The sequence below is a fragment of the Gadus macrocephalus genome, chromosome 2, assembly GCF_031168955.1.
Source record: "Gadus macrocephalus chromosome 2, ASM3116895v1".
NCBI classification, from domain to species: Eukaryota; Metazoa; Chordata; class Actinopteri; order Gadiformes; family Gadidae; genus Gadus; species Gadus macrocephalus.
This window is the reverse complement of record NC_082383.1, coordinates 10,027,472-10,046,881: the sequence shown is the minus strand read 5'-3', so window position 1 is coordinate 10,046,881 and position 19,410 is coordinate 10,027,472. Positions and strand designations below refer to the sequence as shown.

The 19,410-nt window shown below is 43.6% G+C and overlaps 3 protein-coding genes and 1 long non-coding RNA gene across 4 annotated transcripts; 2 read left to right on the top strand and 2 right to left on the bottom strand.

Moving 5' to 3' along the window:
- The first annotated feature begins 31 nt into the window (after nt 1-31).
- On the top strand, nt 32-3,370 carry tmem86b (transmembrane protein 86B). Its single transcript, XM_060039694.1, has 4 exons — nt 32-256; nt 545-897; nt 1,137-1,383; nt 2,575-3,370. The coding sequence occupies exons 2-4, from the start codon at nt 847-849 to the stop codon at nt 3,027-3,029; spliced, it is 753 nt and encodes a 250-aa protein (XP_059895677.1). The 5' UTR covers nt 32-256; nt 545-846; the 3' UTR covers nt 3,030-3,370.
- A 3,153-nt stretch (nt 3,371-6,523) lies between these two features.
- On the bottom strand, nt 6,524-18,482 carry hspbp1 (HSPA (heat shock 70kDa) binding protein, cytoplasmic cochaperone 1). The gene is made up of 8 exons (XM_060039647.1): nt 18,275-18,482; nt 17,908-18,029; nt 17,231-17,450; nt 8,515-8,739; nt 8,269-8,424; nt 7,933-8,029; nt 7,431-7,542; nt 6,524-7,106 (listed from the first exon to the last, which is right to left on the bottom strand). Exons 2-8 carry the CDS (start codon nt 18,025-18,027, stop codon nt 7,026-7,028), a joined length of 1,011 nt encoding a protein of 336 aa, XP_059895630.1. The 5' UTR covers nt 18,028-18,029; nt 18,275-18,482; the 3' UTR covers nt 6,524-7,025.
- LOC132448421 (uncharacterized) lies at nt 11,630-12,362 on the top strand. The gene is made up of 2 exons (XR_009523359.1): nt 11,630-11,896; nt 12,058-12,362. It is a non-coding gene; the product is annotated as an uncharacterized LOC132448421 (long non-coding RNA).
- On the bottom strand, nt 11,936-16,904 carry LOC132448374 (uncharacterized). Its single transcript, XM_060039583.1, has 9 exons — nt 16,009-16,904; nt 15,401-15,559; nt 14,328-14,922; nt 14,130-14,206; nt 13,798-13,987; nt 13,506-13,627; nt 13,183-13,411; nt 12,949-13,095; nt 11,936-12,874 (listed from the first exon to the last, which is right to left on the bottom strand). Exons 1-9 carry the CDS (start codon nt 16,315-16,317, stop codon nt 12,624-12,626), a joined length of 2,079 nt encoding a protein of 692 aa, XP_059895566.1. The 5' UTR covers nt 16,318-16,904; the 3' UTR covers nt 11,936-12,623.
- Nucleotides 18,483-19,410: the final 928 nt, after the last annotated feature.

Below are 19,410 nucleotides of genomic sequence, written 5' to 3'. Positions count from 1 at the left end.
CATTGCTGCAACTCTATTCCAGTGTATTCAGATTCAGATTCAAAAAACTTTATTGTCTGTCGTAACAGAAAATCTTCTTTGACGTGACGATTCCAATTATAATTAGGAATGCATGTGGACCTGTTGTGCTTGTGTGTATATTGTGCCATCAAGAAAGAACTGACATACAGGCCTATTGCCTTTGTGACCTGCAAGGCTTTGGAGGAGGAATCCGACACAGCGAAGACAAGTGTTCACATCATTCCCATCAGAGACGGTGAGCTTTGATCTGTACATAGCATTATTTGTGTCCCCTTCCAAATGCATTGAAAATCATGTATGTGTGCCCAATAACAAACAGTAAATAAAGAAATGTATACAAAGGTTGTTATACTGTGCATATGTCGTTTAACACACACACACACACACACACACACACACACACACACACACACACACACACACACACACACACACACACACACACACACACACACACACACACACACACACACACACACACACACACACACACACACACACACTTAATTTGCTATCTGCTCAGGTAAACTTCGGTCTTGGTGCAGTGATGTCACAGCTGCCGTGGTCAAAGTGCACAGATTGCGACGTGAAAGGACCTAGGGAGCCTAGGGAGGATCCATAGGCCCCCCAGCGGATGTGTCGGTCCGAAGTCCACAACTCTATCAGAAGCCAGGAGAGAGAGGGTTGGGATAGAGAGGGACTGCAGTCAAACAACGAGTAAGTATTACTGATGAGTTTAGGTTCAGCACAGTGGTCATCATCGTAACAAGACCGTAGCACAACGACGGTGGGGCCAGGTTAGACATTAAACAGCAGCTTGAGAAGATGGACATCCTGGAGACCCACGCCTACGACCGGAGACAGCGGCGAAACATGGTGAGACAACTTTCCACCCTCCTCAGCCTTACAGATAACCCGAAGCGTACATTAAGATGTATTTGTGCAACGATGACTGCAAGATGAGGCACTCTTACTTTAAAAATTACATTTTTTTCATCAAAACATTTTCACACATAATTCTGTCTCCTGAACGCCACAAACCACGGTGCAAGTCATTTATGCTGTCCGTATAACTCTTAACCCCCTCTTTCTCTACCTTGCTACCCCCTCGCCAGTCCTGTGCTCTGTTGCTATCGCTCTCGCCGTTCTTCTTGGCGTCAGCCGCCTACCTCTTCCTGTGGGCCCATGACGCCTCCCCCCCCTCCATCATCATTGCGGGGTTCAAAGCGGCGCCCGTGCTCCTATTAGCGGCAATGGTGCTTGGCTGGAACGGGTGGAAGAGCCTGGCAGGCGTGGCTGGGGGCCTGCTGCTGTCGGCCGTGGGAGACTTCTGCCTAGTGTGGCCAGAGCTCTTCATCCATGGTGAGCGAGGGCCAGCGCGTGGAGATCATTAGCCATGTGAGGCCATCCAGATATTCAAATCGTCGCCTCACAATGATTTAGATTTGGCCATGGCCAAGCAGCAATTGAATCCGCACAACAACCAATTACATTTTTCCATCGATTCTTTTACATTTTCTCGGGGGTTGTGTTTTTTTTTAAACTACAAACTGCCATGCTCCTTGCCTCATCATGACCTGAAATTCCCTCCCCAGAGCACTAATTGGTCCTTTAATTTTGCAATTTTTGGGAGGAGCTTTATGGCTCGAGGCCAGACTTGTCTACAGAGAGGAATCTCATGAGTCCGGGAAGGCCTCATGAGGCTAGGAGATCAAACATCGATGGTGGAGATGCATGTAGGCCGTAGAGGCATTGTGGGGAGAAAGATGATCCACAAGGTCCAATGCTGGAGGGATTGTTTTTGTCATTTTTTTGATGAGATATTCACCCTGTTGAGTAGACAAATATGGAAAAGGACAATTGAGGTGATCGAGATGATGATAACAAAAGACTGAAAAGAGGAATAGGTTTGGTTAATAGGTAAAAGCTATGTCTCACAAATCAGACATTAAATTAACATTTAAAGTCTTGTGGGAGATGAGCTCTGATCTGGTTGAACCAAGTGTTTCTCTTTGTAGGTATAGGGATCTGTAAGCGCGTCATGGGCTAAACTAAGCCAGCAGTATAAAACTGTAAAAAAAAGTCTGTAAAAATTGTAAACCAACAGTTGGTTTATCCTTGCACTTTTTGTTTTCTGGCCCAGGATCTGTGCTTTCTCCCCCCAGAAGTTCTGCTTTATCATAGAACTTCTGGATCTAAAGTAACAGTGGAATCAATAATAGAGTATTTTAAATAGTGTATAAAGTTATTCTAAGATTTGAAAGAAAGACATGAAGAATGTAATTTTGGACATGCATGCAGTATCTTTAATTTAATAAAATTTAGAACAACCCTGATATGGCAGATCATTTATCATACTTTATAACCTGTAGCTGGAATATTACAAAAACTTTCATTGGGTGTTTTTCTTTTTAAATTACAGATTAAATGTAGGCTAAGCCGATTCAATTAACCTATATTCCTGGACCAAGTTATTTTGGGTTTAATTGGGTCAGTAAGGCCAAATGTAATCATTGATTTGGTCATAACATATCCTCCGTCCGTTTGTTTCAGGGATGGGTGCATTCGCCGCGGCACATCTTCTGTTCTCACTGGCCTTCCTCACCGCCCGCTACGTCCCGCGTAGCCGCTCTTCCTCACTAAGCGTCCTCCTCTACATCGTCATGTTTGGTCTGGGAGCTGCCTTCTACGGCTACATCTACCCGTTCCTACGAAAAGCCCCCGACTCGGAACTCCTAACCCCCGGCGTTGGCGTCTACGTGGGTTTGCTCACCCTCATGGCAAACCTAGCGCTCAGAACCAGCAAGGTTGTGACCATATTAGGGAGTTTGTCTTTCCTGGTCTCCGACAGCGTGCTGGCGCTACAGGTGTTTAAGGTGTGCTCGGCGATGGAACACGGCCACGCGGTCGTCATGGTTACGTATTACCTGGCGCAGATGCTGATCGCCATGGGTGACGTGTTGGCGGTGGAAGACCAGGATGACTTTTCAAAATGGAAGAGGTCTTAGTTTGGTGTTTCAGACCAGGTCCGGATATTCACCTTTGTTTGGTTGTGGCTCAAAACACGACATCAGGGAAAAGTGGATCACAAATCTAAAGACTATAAAAGGAATGGTTGATTCCCTTATTAATTTCTGAGTATATTGCTCCACTGTCCTTGCTTGAGACGAAAATACTGTAGGCCTATATATATTTTAAATCACTGACCCATTGTGCCTTTCTGATCGGCCCATGTTTCCAAGTGAGGAAATCTAGGCCAGCCCATCACAAGTTTTTTTTACACATTGTCGTTTTATTTAAAATAAAATAAAACACATTGGCCCTTTAAATTCTTTAATGTAATTGGATTGCCATGAGGTGAACTGCGACTTTAAACAATAGTAAACTTATTCTAGATTAATTTGTATCGACACTGGATCTCTCAAAACTTTAAGAAAAGTTGACAGTGCCTGAATGTAAAGAAAGGTAATAAATGCAATTACTTGGGATACTGTGCTTTAGTTGGAATGTATGACCTCACTTAAATCTGCAAAGATATCCTCCATATTGCCCTTGATCGGATTTGTCATTGTTGGTCAAAGTGCGTACATAATTATAAAGGGAAACCAGGTAGCCTCTTCACGATTCCAGTGGGGTATTCCACGAACAGAGGTTTAACAAACAGAGTTAACGCTGAACTCTAGGTTGATTGACCCTGTGCCAACTAAACCAGAGCCGTCGGTTCCACCGCATGGGTTATGCATTAGTTCAATCAACTCGGGGTTGGTTAACACAGGGTTGCGCGAGTCCACGCCAAACTTATAAAGGCGTGATGCATGGATCATGGAAACCCTGATCGAAATGGCGAAACGGGCCGCTTATTTAAATGAAATGGAACTCCAGGTTCTCCTGGAGAGCTATGACGAGGAGAAGGACATTATCACAAGAAAAGGGAACGCTAAAGCCTCTGCAACCCGGAGAATAAAAGCCTGGCAGCGGATCGCTGACTGCGTAAATGCGTTAGTTACACGTCAAAAGCATGATCCTTAATATTTGAGCCATGAATCTATAAATATCCCAGTTAAGCATTCTTAACGTTCCTACCACATAACCCCTTTCTTCTAAAAAAAAACATGTACTACGATGGCTCCCAGGCGGTCAGCGGATCAAGTAAAAATGAAGTATAAAAACATACAAACTGGTAAGCTTTTCCCACCATCGTATTGGTATACATTTAAATAAGCCCTTTTTTTAAGCCAATCGTGAAAAGGCCGACAGTCGGCAGACTGGATCTGGCCCTCAAATTGTCTTGACCCCGTTGGAGGGGCTTTTAAAAGACATAAATTCAGGGCGCCTTGGCATGGAGGGGGTACCTGGAGGTAGGCCTACCTCCTCAGAGAGTCAGGGGCCATGTGAGGGTACTGGTTGAATGTAGGTTTTTGTGTTTTTCATGTATTTTAGATTTAGTTTGCCTTCGAAGTAACACATGCAAACCGTGTGCGTGCCACAGCGCATATGTTCCAAATGTTTTTTTTTTGGTAACTGGGTAGAAAACCTAAAAGTGACAATCCATCAACTTCACAGAACAAGATGGATCAGTGCTTGTAATGAAGCCGCCGGCTACGATCAAACATTCTACAGTGGATGAAAGTCCGTTAGGACTATTTTATACTTTCTGTTGTAAGCACCTCTCGGCATAGTACTCAGCCAATATTGCTCTTTGTATGATAGGAGGTAGATGAAAATCTTGGTCCGGACGTGGATGGGTCATCTGAAAGGACTGAGATGTGCTCAGCATCTCCAACATTATAGATAAAACTACCATTTGCAAAAAACTGAGGGCTACGCAAATAGTCTGGAGTGAACTTAGGCCAGGTCCTCGATTGGTAGGACCTGGCCTATGTAAGGCTGGAGAAGGCTGCTTAAATATATTAAAGATTTGCGCGAGAATCTATATATCTCCAGCAAAAAGTCATCCGATATGCCAAGATGCACGTATAATTTGCACTCCGATATCAACAGGCCTCTCATCAAAAGGGCATGTCATTGTGAACACATGAAATCTGCGGTGAACGCGGGTTTAAATACCCGAAACCGGGTTATGTTCCAAACTTTACCCGCGCAAAACCTGCTCCGACCAGGTTTGATTCAGAGCATGTTTCTATAGTAACTAACATACCGTGTTCATTTTGGAACGGAAAACCTAGGGTTACCGCAAACCCTGGGTTAACCGGCTTTGTGGAATACCCCACTGGTAAGACAGACAGATCTCTAGTGGAGGAAACAATCAAGTCGAGAGGAACAGCAAAATACTTGAGCACAATGACCTTGGGGCCAGATTTAAAGGTTAAAGAGCTGCTTTCCCATTAGATCGTCAGGAACTGACTTTGAGAAGACGGAAATTATTGAGATGAGCACTAAACAGCAAAACACGGCCTCTATGGAGACTAGTTTTAACATTCCATTTTATAATCTCCTCATTAAGTGTGTCCGTGTTTGATGAGGAAAATCAGTGATTCCAGTTCCAATAATTTACCCTATTAATCTTCCAATCATCCTGAGTATCTTGCCATCTCCCTCTATCATTAGCCACCTGAGACCATCCAGACAGCCTAGTACTAAAATGTTACAATGAATAAAAATGTGTTTCATTGCATGTTGCCCTGTTGAGTACGGGTGTTTTTCTAAACACATATATTCACGTATAACGTGCCTCACTGGCAATACAGTTTGGATGTGCATGCCTGTTTTCAATTTAATTGAAGAGAGCGATATAGCTATGTCATGCCATTCACATTGTTGTGGAAACAAAGGCACAAACTAAAAATACGGATGAGGAAAGTTCGGGCTATACATGGAATCGTGCACTGTTCTCCGTTTCTCCCGACCGTTAGATTAGCTATAAAGTTGAATCTTGCCCAATTGCAAGCAGCCTATTTAGGGAGTTTGTAGACTCAAGTTGATATGACTTGTATACGATGGTCCTGGAGTGCCAAACAGCCAATCAGAAAACAGAACAGCAAAACACAACATTAGAGAGACTCAAACCAGAAACAAAATAAAAAAAGATGTACCTACCTTATCCCGTTTGAGTCTCTACAATGCTGTTGTTTTGTTATTTGCTGTTGTGTTCTGGGATTTGGCGTGGCCGTCTACCTGGCAAACCTAGCAGTCACAACTCGCTAGGTTGCGAAAATATTGCGTAGCACGTCCATCCTGCTCTCCCACAGTGTGCTTACGCTACAAGTGTTCTAAGGCAATCAAACCGCTGGAACAAGCCCACGCGGTCGTCATGGTTACGCATTATCTTGCAGAGATATTACGTCACCATGGGAGAAGTGTTGGGGTCGGGCAATGCGGCGGAAGAGGAGTAGGATGAAGAGTTGGACGTAAAGCTTTATGTCCAAATAGATCCTCGGTACTTCAAATGGGTGCGGTGGTCAAACTCAAGCATTTCGCGTTTATAGGCTGGTGATCAAGCGGGGAATTGAAAGGTGCAATAGAAGTCAAAACACTATGAAGCTTCCTTTTAAATTAAAAACTATATTTTAGAATGGATATTTTAACTAATGTCAATTGAATGATACAGCATTTTATGGGTTATGGGTTCGCATAAAAGGGTACTTGTTTATTTAAACATAAACATAACTAGTCATTTGTAAACTTAACTCATTGCATTAACTTGTTACGGATATCATGTTATGGAGGTCTCAAGTGGTAATTTTGATTAACAAATATGTTGACACAAACTGAACATAGGGAAAATATAACAAAATATCAAGAAACTGGAAACAAGAAGTTACTTTAAATGTCTGATTCTACATCAACAGACATTTGTCTCTGCATTTGCAAAGTTAAGGGCCAAACTTAGCACATGCTCAATAGGTTTATACATATGTCAAAGACACAAGCCACCCTCATTAGCAGTCCATAAAGGCATCCACAGTGGAGGAAAACCTGAATGAGTCTCTCTCGTCTTTGCGGACGTCGAAACTCTGTGACCGGAATAACAAGCCACCGAGGGTTCAGCGATCCATTCCATTGTCGTCAGTCTGTTGCCCTTGGAAACATGTGGCCTGTAATTGCTTGCAGAAATCCAGTTCTTCCTGTAGCCAAAGGAAAAGATAGGCACTAGAGACTCAAACCTACTCATCGTTATGTGGTTCCATATCATCACGTACAGAAATCCAACAGAAATTGTAACCCTATCCACAGACGATTTCAAGAAGGTAAAGATCGATTTAGGATATTGTACACTACAAGTTATTCAGGTGTTTCGGGTATGTTCGACTCCCAGATGAAAGGCACGGGGTTATAGCCGCAATGTTCGCAGACTTCCCTTAACGTGCGTCCTTATCGTCACTGAAAGTCTGCTCAATAATCAACAAGAAAATGTATTTGACAGGGGTTGCCCGGTAGTAAAGGTGTACCTGGCACTCTTCTCTTCCCTGGAGGTCTCTGGCTCTGTGCTTGAGTAGCTCATCCAGACCCAGAGAGGAGCTCCTGCAGTCCTTCAGCCCCTGGGGACAGTCCTCCACCAGACTGGGAACATAAAGGAGCAGTATGGTTCAACACCCTGCAGATAAACACATTCCATTTGGTGGACGCTTATGCAGAGGGTCTTACACTACCTATACAGATGCAACCAGATCCAAACATTGTTAGCAATCCAACCCCTAACCATGGTAGTCTTAATACCATGCCATCCTGGTTAGGCAGGATCACTTATTTCTACAGCGCCATGAGCGCGCCAAGGGGAAAAGCCAGCTCGGTGATTGGCTCCCGCAAAAACGCGTCGGAAGCAGAAAGAAATGTATTGCTCTTCTCCAGACCCTTGCGCAGGGCGCACTCAATTCGCCGGAAGAAAGGGCTGGGCCACCCGCCAGCATTCGGAGTGGGAGATGGAGACTTTGTACGAAGTGCGTTCCTCACCAGCAGAGGGCTCCAAGCACGTGTTCGTGGAAAGAGGAATGTGGCGACCGGAGCACTGACACCAGCTGTTCAGCCATGCCCATGGACAGAACTGTACCTAGAGGAGAGCAGGAGGGAGCTTTAGTAAGCTACGACCAAATTCGGAACCACCCTATCCACTACTTTACCGGCCACTTGCTGTTTTACCCAATTTTTCTGAAATATCACAACAGGGCTAGGGAAACCAATTGTAAATATTTATCAAAATCCTCGACACTGCTTATGCTAGGCCTTTGAGTAATTCTACAACGTTGAACGTCAACAGTCAGCCTTTCTAGTTAGGAGTGCTAGAATTACCTTTCTGTTCCGGGTGGGCCGACAGAAGGTTGAGCAGCAGGAAGGCAGACTTGGTCCTCAGCCTCTCGTCTTCAGACTGCATGCCTCGCATCAGCACAGAGAAGCCGTCCAGAGAGACAAACGCCCGGAGGCCCGCCTCCTGCTCTCTGACCAGACCTGGTGTGGGGGTTGGGGGGGAGGGCACTGTCAGTACTAAAGAAGGCTACAAATAGTGGTGAATGGCAGCAACGGGGTCTAGGATCTTACATGAAACGGCGTAGAGGGCTTTTACTCGGACTGTGGGATGGGGGTCTGAGTCGGTCAGCCGAAGGAGCTTCGGGAGGGCGTCGATGGCGAGCAGGTGCAACTGAACTTCCGGCATGTTCTGGGCGCAGGTCGCGAGCAGCTGGGCAGCACGCCACCTCACACCGCTCTGCACATGACCCACACAGTGGGAGACGCACAGTTGAAGGCCCCCTAGGACCATCAGGTCTGTGCAACACATGACATAAGGAGTAGGATTACGCAGGACCAACATGTGCACTTTAGTTATTAATTTTTAGCTATTTAGCTTTTATCCAATATGCATTATAAACTCATTCAAATACATGTCATCAAGGAGCAGGTACGTGGTTAGGCATCTTTACCCATGGATGTCGCTGTTCCTTTGCAAAATTTGGTTCTCAAGGGTATTGGTTACTCCAATACCCTTGTGCTAGAATGCTTAAGCTAGAGTTTGAAAGTGTCCAACCCCTCCCTTCAGGCCTCCCTTCAAAGCCAGTCCCCAAAAACACATGAATAGTTCGCTAGCTTTAGCAATAGGTCTGCCTAGCAATAGGTCTGCCTATTCTTGTGGAAGTCATGGACAATGAGTACACCAGCAGAGTGTGCGCTGGTAGCCGAGAGGCAACATTTTTTTGTTCGTTTGGCAGAGCATTTGATTTATTGATTGCTGTTGGGATGTAAACAAAAATTACAAAAAATACTTTTAAAAGGTGCCAATTACAGCCACTACTAGCCAGTCGCACATTGAGCTGGCTAGTCGAGACCGCGGGTCTCGATTTTTGACCCGCGGTTCGATACATCCCACGTTTTTTTTTAATTTAAAAAGCATTTTATTTAAACACTTATATAACAATTAACTTAATGTAACATTTAATAACATAATTTGGAACACTGAACAGATTTGAACAGAGAGGATACTATTAAAGTATAGCTAAATTAATTAATAAATAACCAAAGATTGCAGTTGGAGGATGCTTGCAGGTAGGCAAAAACCCTCAACTAGTTTGGTTGGTTTAGTCAAATATCCAATTAGCGCTTCTTATTAGGCTATGTAGCTTAAATAATGACATAATCAGTCCGTATAGAATGCAACATGTTTAATAGCCTAACTTTCAATAGATGGAAAAAAACATGAACGTCTAACATGAACGTCGCAATAACGAGGCATGTGTTACGAGTAGCGTATGTGTGCGCGAATGGCAGTGTGCGTATGTGTGTGTGTCGTCAGCGAGTGAGTGGACGAGCGAGGAGAGCGAGCGGTAGCGCGTGTGTCTAGTGAAGTAGCGAACGAGTCCGGTAGAATAAAGCATCCATCCTGTCAATAATCGGTGGCCGCTTCATTCCGACCTATAAGCTGACAAACTGCCGGTCAAATCACACGAAATAGAGACAGGGATCACACAGGCAACTTTTTCGCGCTTGGCCCACTCTGGATAAATGTCGTTCATATCGCATATGAGGACTTCGACGGCTGTGGAGAAATGCAATCCTCCGTAGCCACGGAGAGCTGTCATCACAGAGAGGGCATCTCGTCGCATACTTACGGCATCGATAAGAGGGGGCGGTGTCAGCAGACTATTATTAGCCAATTTCAATCAGACAATTTGACCGGAGAGTTAGAAAGGGCGTATCGCGCTTCTGCCTTCTCACACCGCGTGACAGGTACGTGGGTTTGAGTGTCGCGATTTCGGTTTCGATACGCGTATCGTTACAGCCCTAGATATTATGAATCTCAAAGGACTGCGTCGGGTTCTCCGACGTCTCGGGTTCTTCCACTTCAATCTGAAATAGACTGAACCGCGACATGGAGGAGAAAGGGATTGTTTCCCGCGATCGTTGCCCGCTGCCGAGGCACCACCGCCTCAGCAGCGGTGGTGCCTAGCGATGATGGTGCCTCTCGGCAGCAGGCAGCGGCAAGCGGGCGGCGGGCAGCGGGGCTCCGGCGGAAGACGATCGCAGACAACCATCCCTTTCCCCTCCATGTCGCGGTTCATGTACTTCAGGGAGTCAAAGCCAAGGTTCCTTATCCCCCAATTCCTTCTCAACCATGGCTGAGATAACCCCCACTACGAGTCTCGTTGTGGAAATACCAGAGACGTCAGACATCCAAACAACAAAGAAGTGTGCACAACACTTGCGTTACAGTGTGTGTCATCTCTCTCACACACACACACACACACACACACACACACACACACACACACACACACACACACACACACACACACACACACACACACACACACACACACACACACACACACACACACACACACACACACACACACACACACACACACACACCTCATTGGCGGGCCAAATTCTCTGGTCGGGCAAGGCAGAGGAAGGGAGGTAACTTGGCCCCTTATGACGACATATGGGGCCAAATTCGAAATCGGAGCGACTGAGCTATCATTTTTCAAAGGCGGAGCCGAATACCTAGTGCTCGTTTTACACCTAACGCCATTTCTAGCTAGGCAGGCTAGGGGAACTCATTAAAGGACAATTCCGGTATTTTGAACATTGAGCCCCCTTTCTGGTTTGTTTAGGCTGAAATAGAGTGGGTGACACCGAAATTTTAACTATTAGTCCTTTCTCGGGTATTTGGCTCATTTTGAATCGCTCCTGCCTCCTTCACAATGGTTGTCTATGTGCATACACCAACCTGTCATCCCAGCAACCCTAAACGTTCGTTTTCGAAAATGTGCAAGTAACCGAGTGGTTAGTGGCATTTGTGAAGTTTAAAAAAAAATTATCGGCGCAATATATGGTTTCTGTCGTGTTTTATTGCACATTTATCGCCAGTTGATTTCAGTTGGAAGACTCATTACTGCTCGTTGATATTACTCCGCCGAACCGGAAAGGTGGGCTGTTTACGTTGGTTTGAAATCTTGTACCGTGACTTGAGCACCTCGGATTAGGGAAAATCATTGAAAATGGAATATGAAAGGTGGCTTCTGGAGGACGCACTCGATTTTGAGTTTGACGGCAGAGGATATCTGTATGAACCAGAATACACCCAAGAGGAGCTACGGGAGATGGAGGCCAGGGCTACGGAGGCGCCTGAAGCTCCGGCTGAAGCGGTCCCCGGGATCGCGGGAAATTGGTGGTGTGCCTGTGGGAAGTGCAGGCAGATGCCGACGGAGCACGAAAGTAGGTGCTGCACGGAGTGGGACCTTGTCGTCACAGCTGGTATGGCCAACCTCAATGTCTCGGTCGACGAGACTGTGTCGCCCTGCATCTCTCTAAATGAAGTGCGCCATCTCCTAAATAAAACCGTGCTGGAGACTTTCTTCTGGGTCCCTAAAATTAACTGGAAGAAACGCCCCACACCCGAAGGACCGAATGGCCAACTGTCAGATAGGTAAGCTACATTGATGTAGGCCTAATGTATTTCATATTCAGATGCCAATTTGTATAATTCGCATGTATCTCGACTATAATGTTTTTGAAAACGGTGCCACCGTCTCATTACTAGTAGTTACTGACCCAGTCTTTGCTCTATCCATGTTTTGTTACCCTCAGTCAATACCGACTTGTGGCTTATCGAGTCATTCTGGAGTGGGCCCTCAAAGGTCAACCACTGGGACGAGGAAATCGCCTTGCATTACCCAGTTGCGTGGTGTGGGCTGTTAGGAATGCGTTCCCATCCCCCACTGGACAGTATGCTGGGTTTAAACCCAGTGAGATAGAGGAATTATTCTGAATTCATTATTTTTATTCTTATTCCAATGTATATCTTACCCTTCTGTTCCTACCTTCTGTTCCTACCTAACTGCATTGCGTTTACTTTTTAATTTCTTCTCAATAAAAAAACTTTTGTTCAAAAATCGTTGCAGTTTTATTTAGAAAGTGCACTAGTGTCTGTAGGCCTAAACATGTTTTCCTAATGGGTAAAGGTAGACATAGGCCGACTGTATTTACAAACACATTTACAACACTACCACTTGAACACCCTACACTTCACTCTTTATGCTGAGGAACCAAGCCTAATACTTTTGCTCTTGTGTAGCCTACTGTACAATAAGGGGTAATAAAAGTGATTCTGATTCTGACATATAAACAAATTTACAATCTGGATCCTTGGTTTTTCAAACATCAGTGTGGCGAGGGAATCTGGATTGATGTTTCCTGATTAAATCTTCCTTGGGGGGTCTCTCCTTAGTGGCAATGTTTGCAGGCCGCTGGACATGTGGAATGTCTTCCGGTGTTCTTTCCTCCCTTCTCTCCAACACGAGTTTCACAAGGTGTTGTGTGAAGTACTGACTAGTAGGCTCATAGATCTTCTTGGCTACCCATTCCTTGCTCTGTTTTGGGAACACCATACTGTATCTTGGAAGTCCTACACAGAGAACATTATTTCTTAGCCAAGTTGTGACAAACACATTTAGGGGCTTACTTATGAAATCTCAATACCTTCTGAAGTCTCTGTCTGCTGTCGGCCGACATTGTAATTGTTGTCCAGGATGGCTAGTTGTGTTCGGGCTACCATGGTGTCGTACCGAAAATGCAGTCGTTTCGGCAGATATTTTAGCATAACGTTGTGGTACACTTCCAAAGATCCTGTAAATTAAAGTGTTTCATTAGACATTGAGAGAGTGACTACATAGGTTGAAAAGTTGCATAGATCTGTTTCATAATGCTATATACCTGTATGTTTGAAGCGAGTCATCTGCTCAAGGTCTTTCAGAAGTCTTTTATCTTCAACAATATTCCGTAAAGACTTGAACACTTGAGACTCTGGCTGGAGCCATCGCTTTGTCCTTTGCTGATCTGGGTTGAGAGCAGGGTGAGGGCATGCCCACTTTCTTCCATCTTGCTCCCATGTGTGCTCCCCACAGATGTGGTGGAGGACTGAGGTCCACCGTCGCTTCAGTTCCTACAGAATATATTACATTTCAAGACTATTTGATAATCTTCTGACGGGATTTCAGTGCAATCTTTATACATTCTTTATGCATTGGGGTTATTACCTCAGCACTCTCACCACAAGATGAGCATGAGAACCAAAAGTGATTGAGGATCGCCCGAATCCAGCCCTGCAGGACCTGATTTTCCTTTTTGTTGGCGAGTGCTACCAGTTTTTTCTTTATGCCTGTGTAATAGTAATGAAACACATTACCACAAATGTGGGTGAGCCAAATGTGAAGGTTCTCCTTCACAGTACAAGATATGTGGTCTTGATACATGGAAGGTCTATCAGGTTATGATTTGATGAGTCATTGAGTCAATCACAATTTACATTGTTTTGATACAACTATTTACCTTTTGATACATGCCAAGGATCAAATTCATGGTGAACATTCTGGAATTCCTCCCTCATTATTTTCCGAACTGATGTGGCCCGGTCTGTAGTGATGAGGTCTATATCTACTCCTTCATTGAAAATGAGATGGTTGAGGCCCCTCCTACAGCCTTGGGACTCCATGGCAACTGAACTGCTAGCTTCCGTTACCTATTGACGAAAGAGAATAGAAATGAATGAATTAGCAATAGCAAAAAAACAAATACAATACACCCACTGAATAATGCTTTATCTATACTCTGTCACCCAGAGTATAGTTTCACAAATCGGACAAGCAGCATTTTAGTTTTACCTGTAGTAGTTGAAAGTGAATGATCTCATTACTGGATAGAAGCTGAAACGAATAGGTGGAATACTTGCAGCTGTAGCCTGTAGAATGTAATAGCGTGACAACATGTGAGTCCTCCTTACTATCCAGAGGAAAACATTTCCAACAGTCTTACAATCCATACCTCCATGTTATTGTATTAAAGAAAAAAAACACACTCACCTGGTGAGTCAGACCTGGCATCTCCACACAGCTCTATGGACTCGCCTTCAGCCTTTTGTCTAATAAGTCGCCTAATGAGATTCTCATGATGATCCTTGTATGCAAAGTGTACTACTGGAATAAGGTAGTCGGATTGGATGGAGTAGTACTGCGATTTCTTCAAGAGTTGCAAGTTTAGGATGCTGGCCCACTCGTGTACTTCAGTGAAAGTTGTTCCAGAGAAAAGCGTAGCAGCAGAAACAAGCAAGTTATTCTGTGCCATTCCTCTTGCATCAGGACATGATGCCCACTTGCCATGATGATTATTCAAACATGTCCATTCAATCTTTAGTTGGCTGCCTGTAGTTGTCACTTTTTTATCAGTGATTTGTGCGGCACATATATGGCATGTTCTAAACAGTTGCATGATGCTAGACTCGTTCACAATCCATTTTCTTTCATCCCACTCCCCTTGCTCTTCTGAGGCACTTGAACTGGAGGTTTCACTTGAACTTGACTGTTGACTGAGGCTGAAGCTCATGTCTTTTGGGTCATCCTCAATGACTGAGGAAATGCTTGTGTCCATTTGAAGCATCTCAGTTTCACAATCATCTGGCTGTTGAAAAGTGAAGCAAAGGAATACTTACAATTATAGTGATAACTAGAAAATGCATTTCCTGCAGAAAATGTGCTGTAGTGCAAAGTGAGGTTGAAAATATGTTTTAATAAAGCCACATAGATTATTTAAGACATAAAGAAACGTATGTCTTAAATCAAGTGATGGGGTTTGAACAAAAGTTCAAAAGTCTAAATGGAGTAAACAATGTAAACATTTGAGAAAATGGAAATGGTTGAAAACAAATAGAGTGACAGCTGAATGAAAAGCGCAAAGCATTGCTAAAAATGCAGAAATGTAAAATAAGTGTGTGTGTGTGTGTGTGTGTGTGTGAAAGAAAGAAAGAAAGAAAGAAAGAAAGAAAGAAAGAAAGAAAGAAAGAAAGAAGATACAATAGTTGAGCGCTGCATGCAGCACTCACCTAATAAACATTGTATCACCACAAGTAAGGTAACAATATAGTAACAATATAACTTACAGATAGTGAGAGCCTCTCCCTGATCACAGGGAAAGCAAGGTAACTGCCAGATAAGGACTTCCTTGGGGATTTATTGGATTGGTGAGGCCGTGGCTGTGGACTGGTGAGGACCAAGGATATGCTGGAGGTAGAAGGCTGGTCCACCACACCGCCAACAGCCTGTAACAAGTTGCAAAACACAACATCTCATCAACATTACTGACACAAATATTGTTGTTATGGCTCAGACTGCCATTTGAACGGTGGTTCAAGCGATTATGTTATGCATGGTCGCATATATAATAATATAAGATATATAATATGGGCTATAGATATCTATATATTATATATCACGGCCAAAATCACGGCCGTATGATGCCCATGTCTGATCTAACCTCTGTGGATACCCCATCAGCTCTCTTTAGGAGACGTTACGATCAAAAAAACATTTTAAAAACGCTATTCTAGGTCAAAATACTAGTAGGCCTATAGACTAACTTCAGAATCATCGTCAAAAACATCAAGCAGCAACAACGAACTCGCTGTTTTGGTCCGTGTAACCTTCAGTTCGAGTCAGATGTTCAACCTAAACTAATCATAAACATAACGTTGTACATGATCTAGCTTACCCCGAGGTCTTTTTCGTCTAGCGTTGGTCCACAAAGCGTCGGTACAGCTGCCCTTTTCAGATGCAGTCTCTTCGGACACTTCTTTCGATGACTTGTTGATTTCAGGTAGTCCTCAGGCCGAAAGTGAAAGGCGCAAACGCGATGGTCGGCTTCCCGAAGTACATTTACTGGGGTGTTTATGTCGAACCCGAGGAATGAAAGCCACAACTTTCTGACTCTATGACTTTTAGGTGTGTTGAGAGGAAGCCGATGACAACTCCTTTTTCTAGAGATCTTCCCGCAGTTTCTGACCGCACAAATTCTTCCCATAATCGACTGCACGGTAACCACAGCTGATGCCTTGGTTTTGAACTCGACAGAAAATGAAGTTGAACGTCTTCTTCTTATTATTATTATATATTATATTAGTTATATATATATATATATATACATATAGACCTATATATATTATTATTATGCTTCTTCTTCCTCTGGAATATTGTCGTCAACAGGTGGTCGAACTGTGTAACCAGCTGTGTAACCATGGTTACACAGCTGGTTACACAGCGAGCGGAAGTTTATATGCGGTTGTGAGGTATCTGAAAAAATAGTTCCAATTAGCAACTAACACGGATATAAACCATATATTGCGCCGATATTTTTTTTTTAAACTTCACAAATGCCACTAACCACTCGGTTACTTGCACATTTTCGAAAACGAACGTTTAGGGTTGCTGGGATGACAGGTTTGTGTATGCACACAGACAACCATTGTGAAGCAGGCAGGAGCGATTCAAAATGAGCCAAATACCCGAGAAAGGACTAATAGTTAAAATTTCGGTGTCACCCACTCTATTTCATCATAAACAAACCAGAAAGGGGGCTCAATGTTCAAAATACCGGAATTGTCCTTTAATGTTAGAAAACCTCATAAAGTCAAATTTTCATGCCATGGGACCTTTAAAATGAATTGCCGTCCCTAGCTTTAATGTATGCTGTGTTTAATGTTTGTCTTATCTATAAATCCCCAGAATTAAACCTAGAGTTAATAAAGTGAACACGTATAGAACCCGTCTAAATATCAAACCTAATAACCAAATTTGGTTATCAAACTCTCTATACAAACTATGAAAAATGGTTGTTGAGGCTTAATTTATTATTTGGTTACTCTTCAACAAAGCTTATCTGGCCCCATCTCCAACCCTCTGTGAAAAGGCATGTCAGTTGTTTCTCTTCGACTCACCTCTGGCATTGTCTAGATTCTCACAAAACTCAGACAGAATCTCAAGGGCCGTCTCCCTCTCGTCCTCTTCCTCCTCATCCCTCTGCCCCTCCTCTCCTTCGCACTCCTTTGTGTTCATTGCGTCTTTCTGCAGGACAGCCAGGCAACGCTTCATCTGCTCCACTTCATTCAGCTGTCCCTTGGAAATCTCAGCCAGCGCCCCCCTCAACCATTCCTTCCTCTGTGTGTGTGTGTGTGTGTGTGTGTGTGTGTGTGTGTGTGTGTGTGTGTGTGTGTGTGTGTGTGTGTGTGTGTGTGTGTGTGTGTGTGTGTGTGTGTGTGTGTGTGTGTGGGGGGGGGATTAAGGAGAAGAGCAGAAAGTACAGGACAGTAATAGGAATTTAAAAATATGTCTAAACATTGGGTGTCGTAGAAAAAAAAATACATGATGGCAGTATATGGTACAATTTCGAAACTATACATGCTTGACTGTATAGATGATACCATACAACCAACCGTCCAGGTAAAGTGCAGATGTCCAATCTGTCCAAATGAGACTAGAGGAAATTATCAAACATTTCCAATACAGGGAACCATTGCAACGATCAGGCCTAACAATGTATCGAATAAAGAGATGCGCTCAAAAAATTGCAGTTTGATCAGCAGCCTATTCAAACATCTGAGTGGTTTCTATTTACCTCCTCTGACATGGGGACGCTAGGTGCTTGTCCGTCCCCCGCAGCGCCAGCCTCCACAGCCAACCGCAAAACCCCCTGGAGGTTGTGGGGATGCCTTCGGTTGTCCCCGCCTTCAGCCATTGCTGTAAAAAGTGAGATTAAATTGTGAAATATGCGATAAATAACAGTCAGCATGTACGACGATCAGAGTATGAACAGGTTCCTAAAATTTCAAGCAAAATATTCTGAAACCAAATATTTTCCTCTTCGAATATGAACATGTTTTTGAATAATTACACACATCTATGATACAAGTATCCATCATTTGATCCTGTTAACACACGTGATCCAGAACGCTACTGTACAAACACCTTGTCTAGTAACTTACCTTTTAGCTTATCCTTTAAGATTGAGTCTAACAAATCGATGTGCCGTCAATGTATTATATATAATGTGTACCAGTTGGCTCCGCCTTATAGCTAACCAGACATACGAAAGTTGAACACACCAGAATGTTCCTGCTAACGCTAGAAAACACTCGTGAAACACAAGGAGGCTGACATGTTGGTTTTCTTCTTCTTCTTCTTTAGGGTTTATTGGCGGTTGACAAACCAACTTGTAGGTGCATTACCGCCACCAACTGGACTGGAGTGTGAACGAGAAATATTGCACTAAATAAAAAGGAAATAAATAAATAAATAAAATAATATAATAAAAAATGAAATAAAATAAAACAAACAAACAAAACTAGATTATTTCTGCTACATCTATTTCCCTTAGGAACTTAATAATGCTGTGATATAGGCATTGCCTGCTGTTTTCCCCAAAAGCCCTGATAACTAAATGTGTTCTGCCTTGCTTAGTGTCTGAAAAAGGTGGTCTCTCTGGGCATTGTACTCATTACAATTAACTGATACATGCGCAACAGTTTCTGGCTGGTAACAGGGTTGGCATTTCCCAGTTGGATGCTTGCCTATTTTATGCAATGAATAATTCAGACCTGCATGACCGATTCTGAGACGAGTGGTTATATTTTCATCCCTACGTTTGAAGCCCACCTTCCTCCCATCACCAACGTGTCTTTGTATATTGTACAAATGTCTATCTGTTTCACTCATGCCCCAATGCTCCTACCATGTATTTTGTGCATATATCCTGAAGAAGGATTTTACTTCAGCTTTGCTCAGAGGAACCTGTAGGTCTACATGTGATATCTTGAGTGCTTGTTTGGCCAGAATATCCACTTGCTCATTTCCAGGGGAATAACCAGGGAGGAATTGATGAGAATGATTTAACTGTAGAACTATACTGTATTTGACATTATCCAACAGTTGCTGCTTTAGCATCACCAATCCATCCAAAGCTCATGAGATGAGACTCATTGTGTTCCCAGCAGTCTTTCAAAACGCTCTTTGCAGGATGTGTATCATAGTGCCCCTGAAGATTAACCCAGTATGCAAGCATTAACTTGATTCTTCTTATTTTCAGAGGCATTTCTCCCATCTCAACCTGCATTGCTGACAC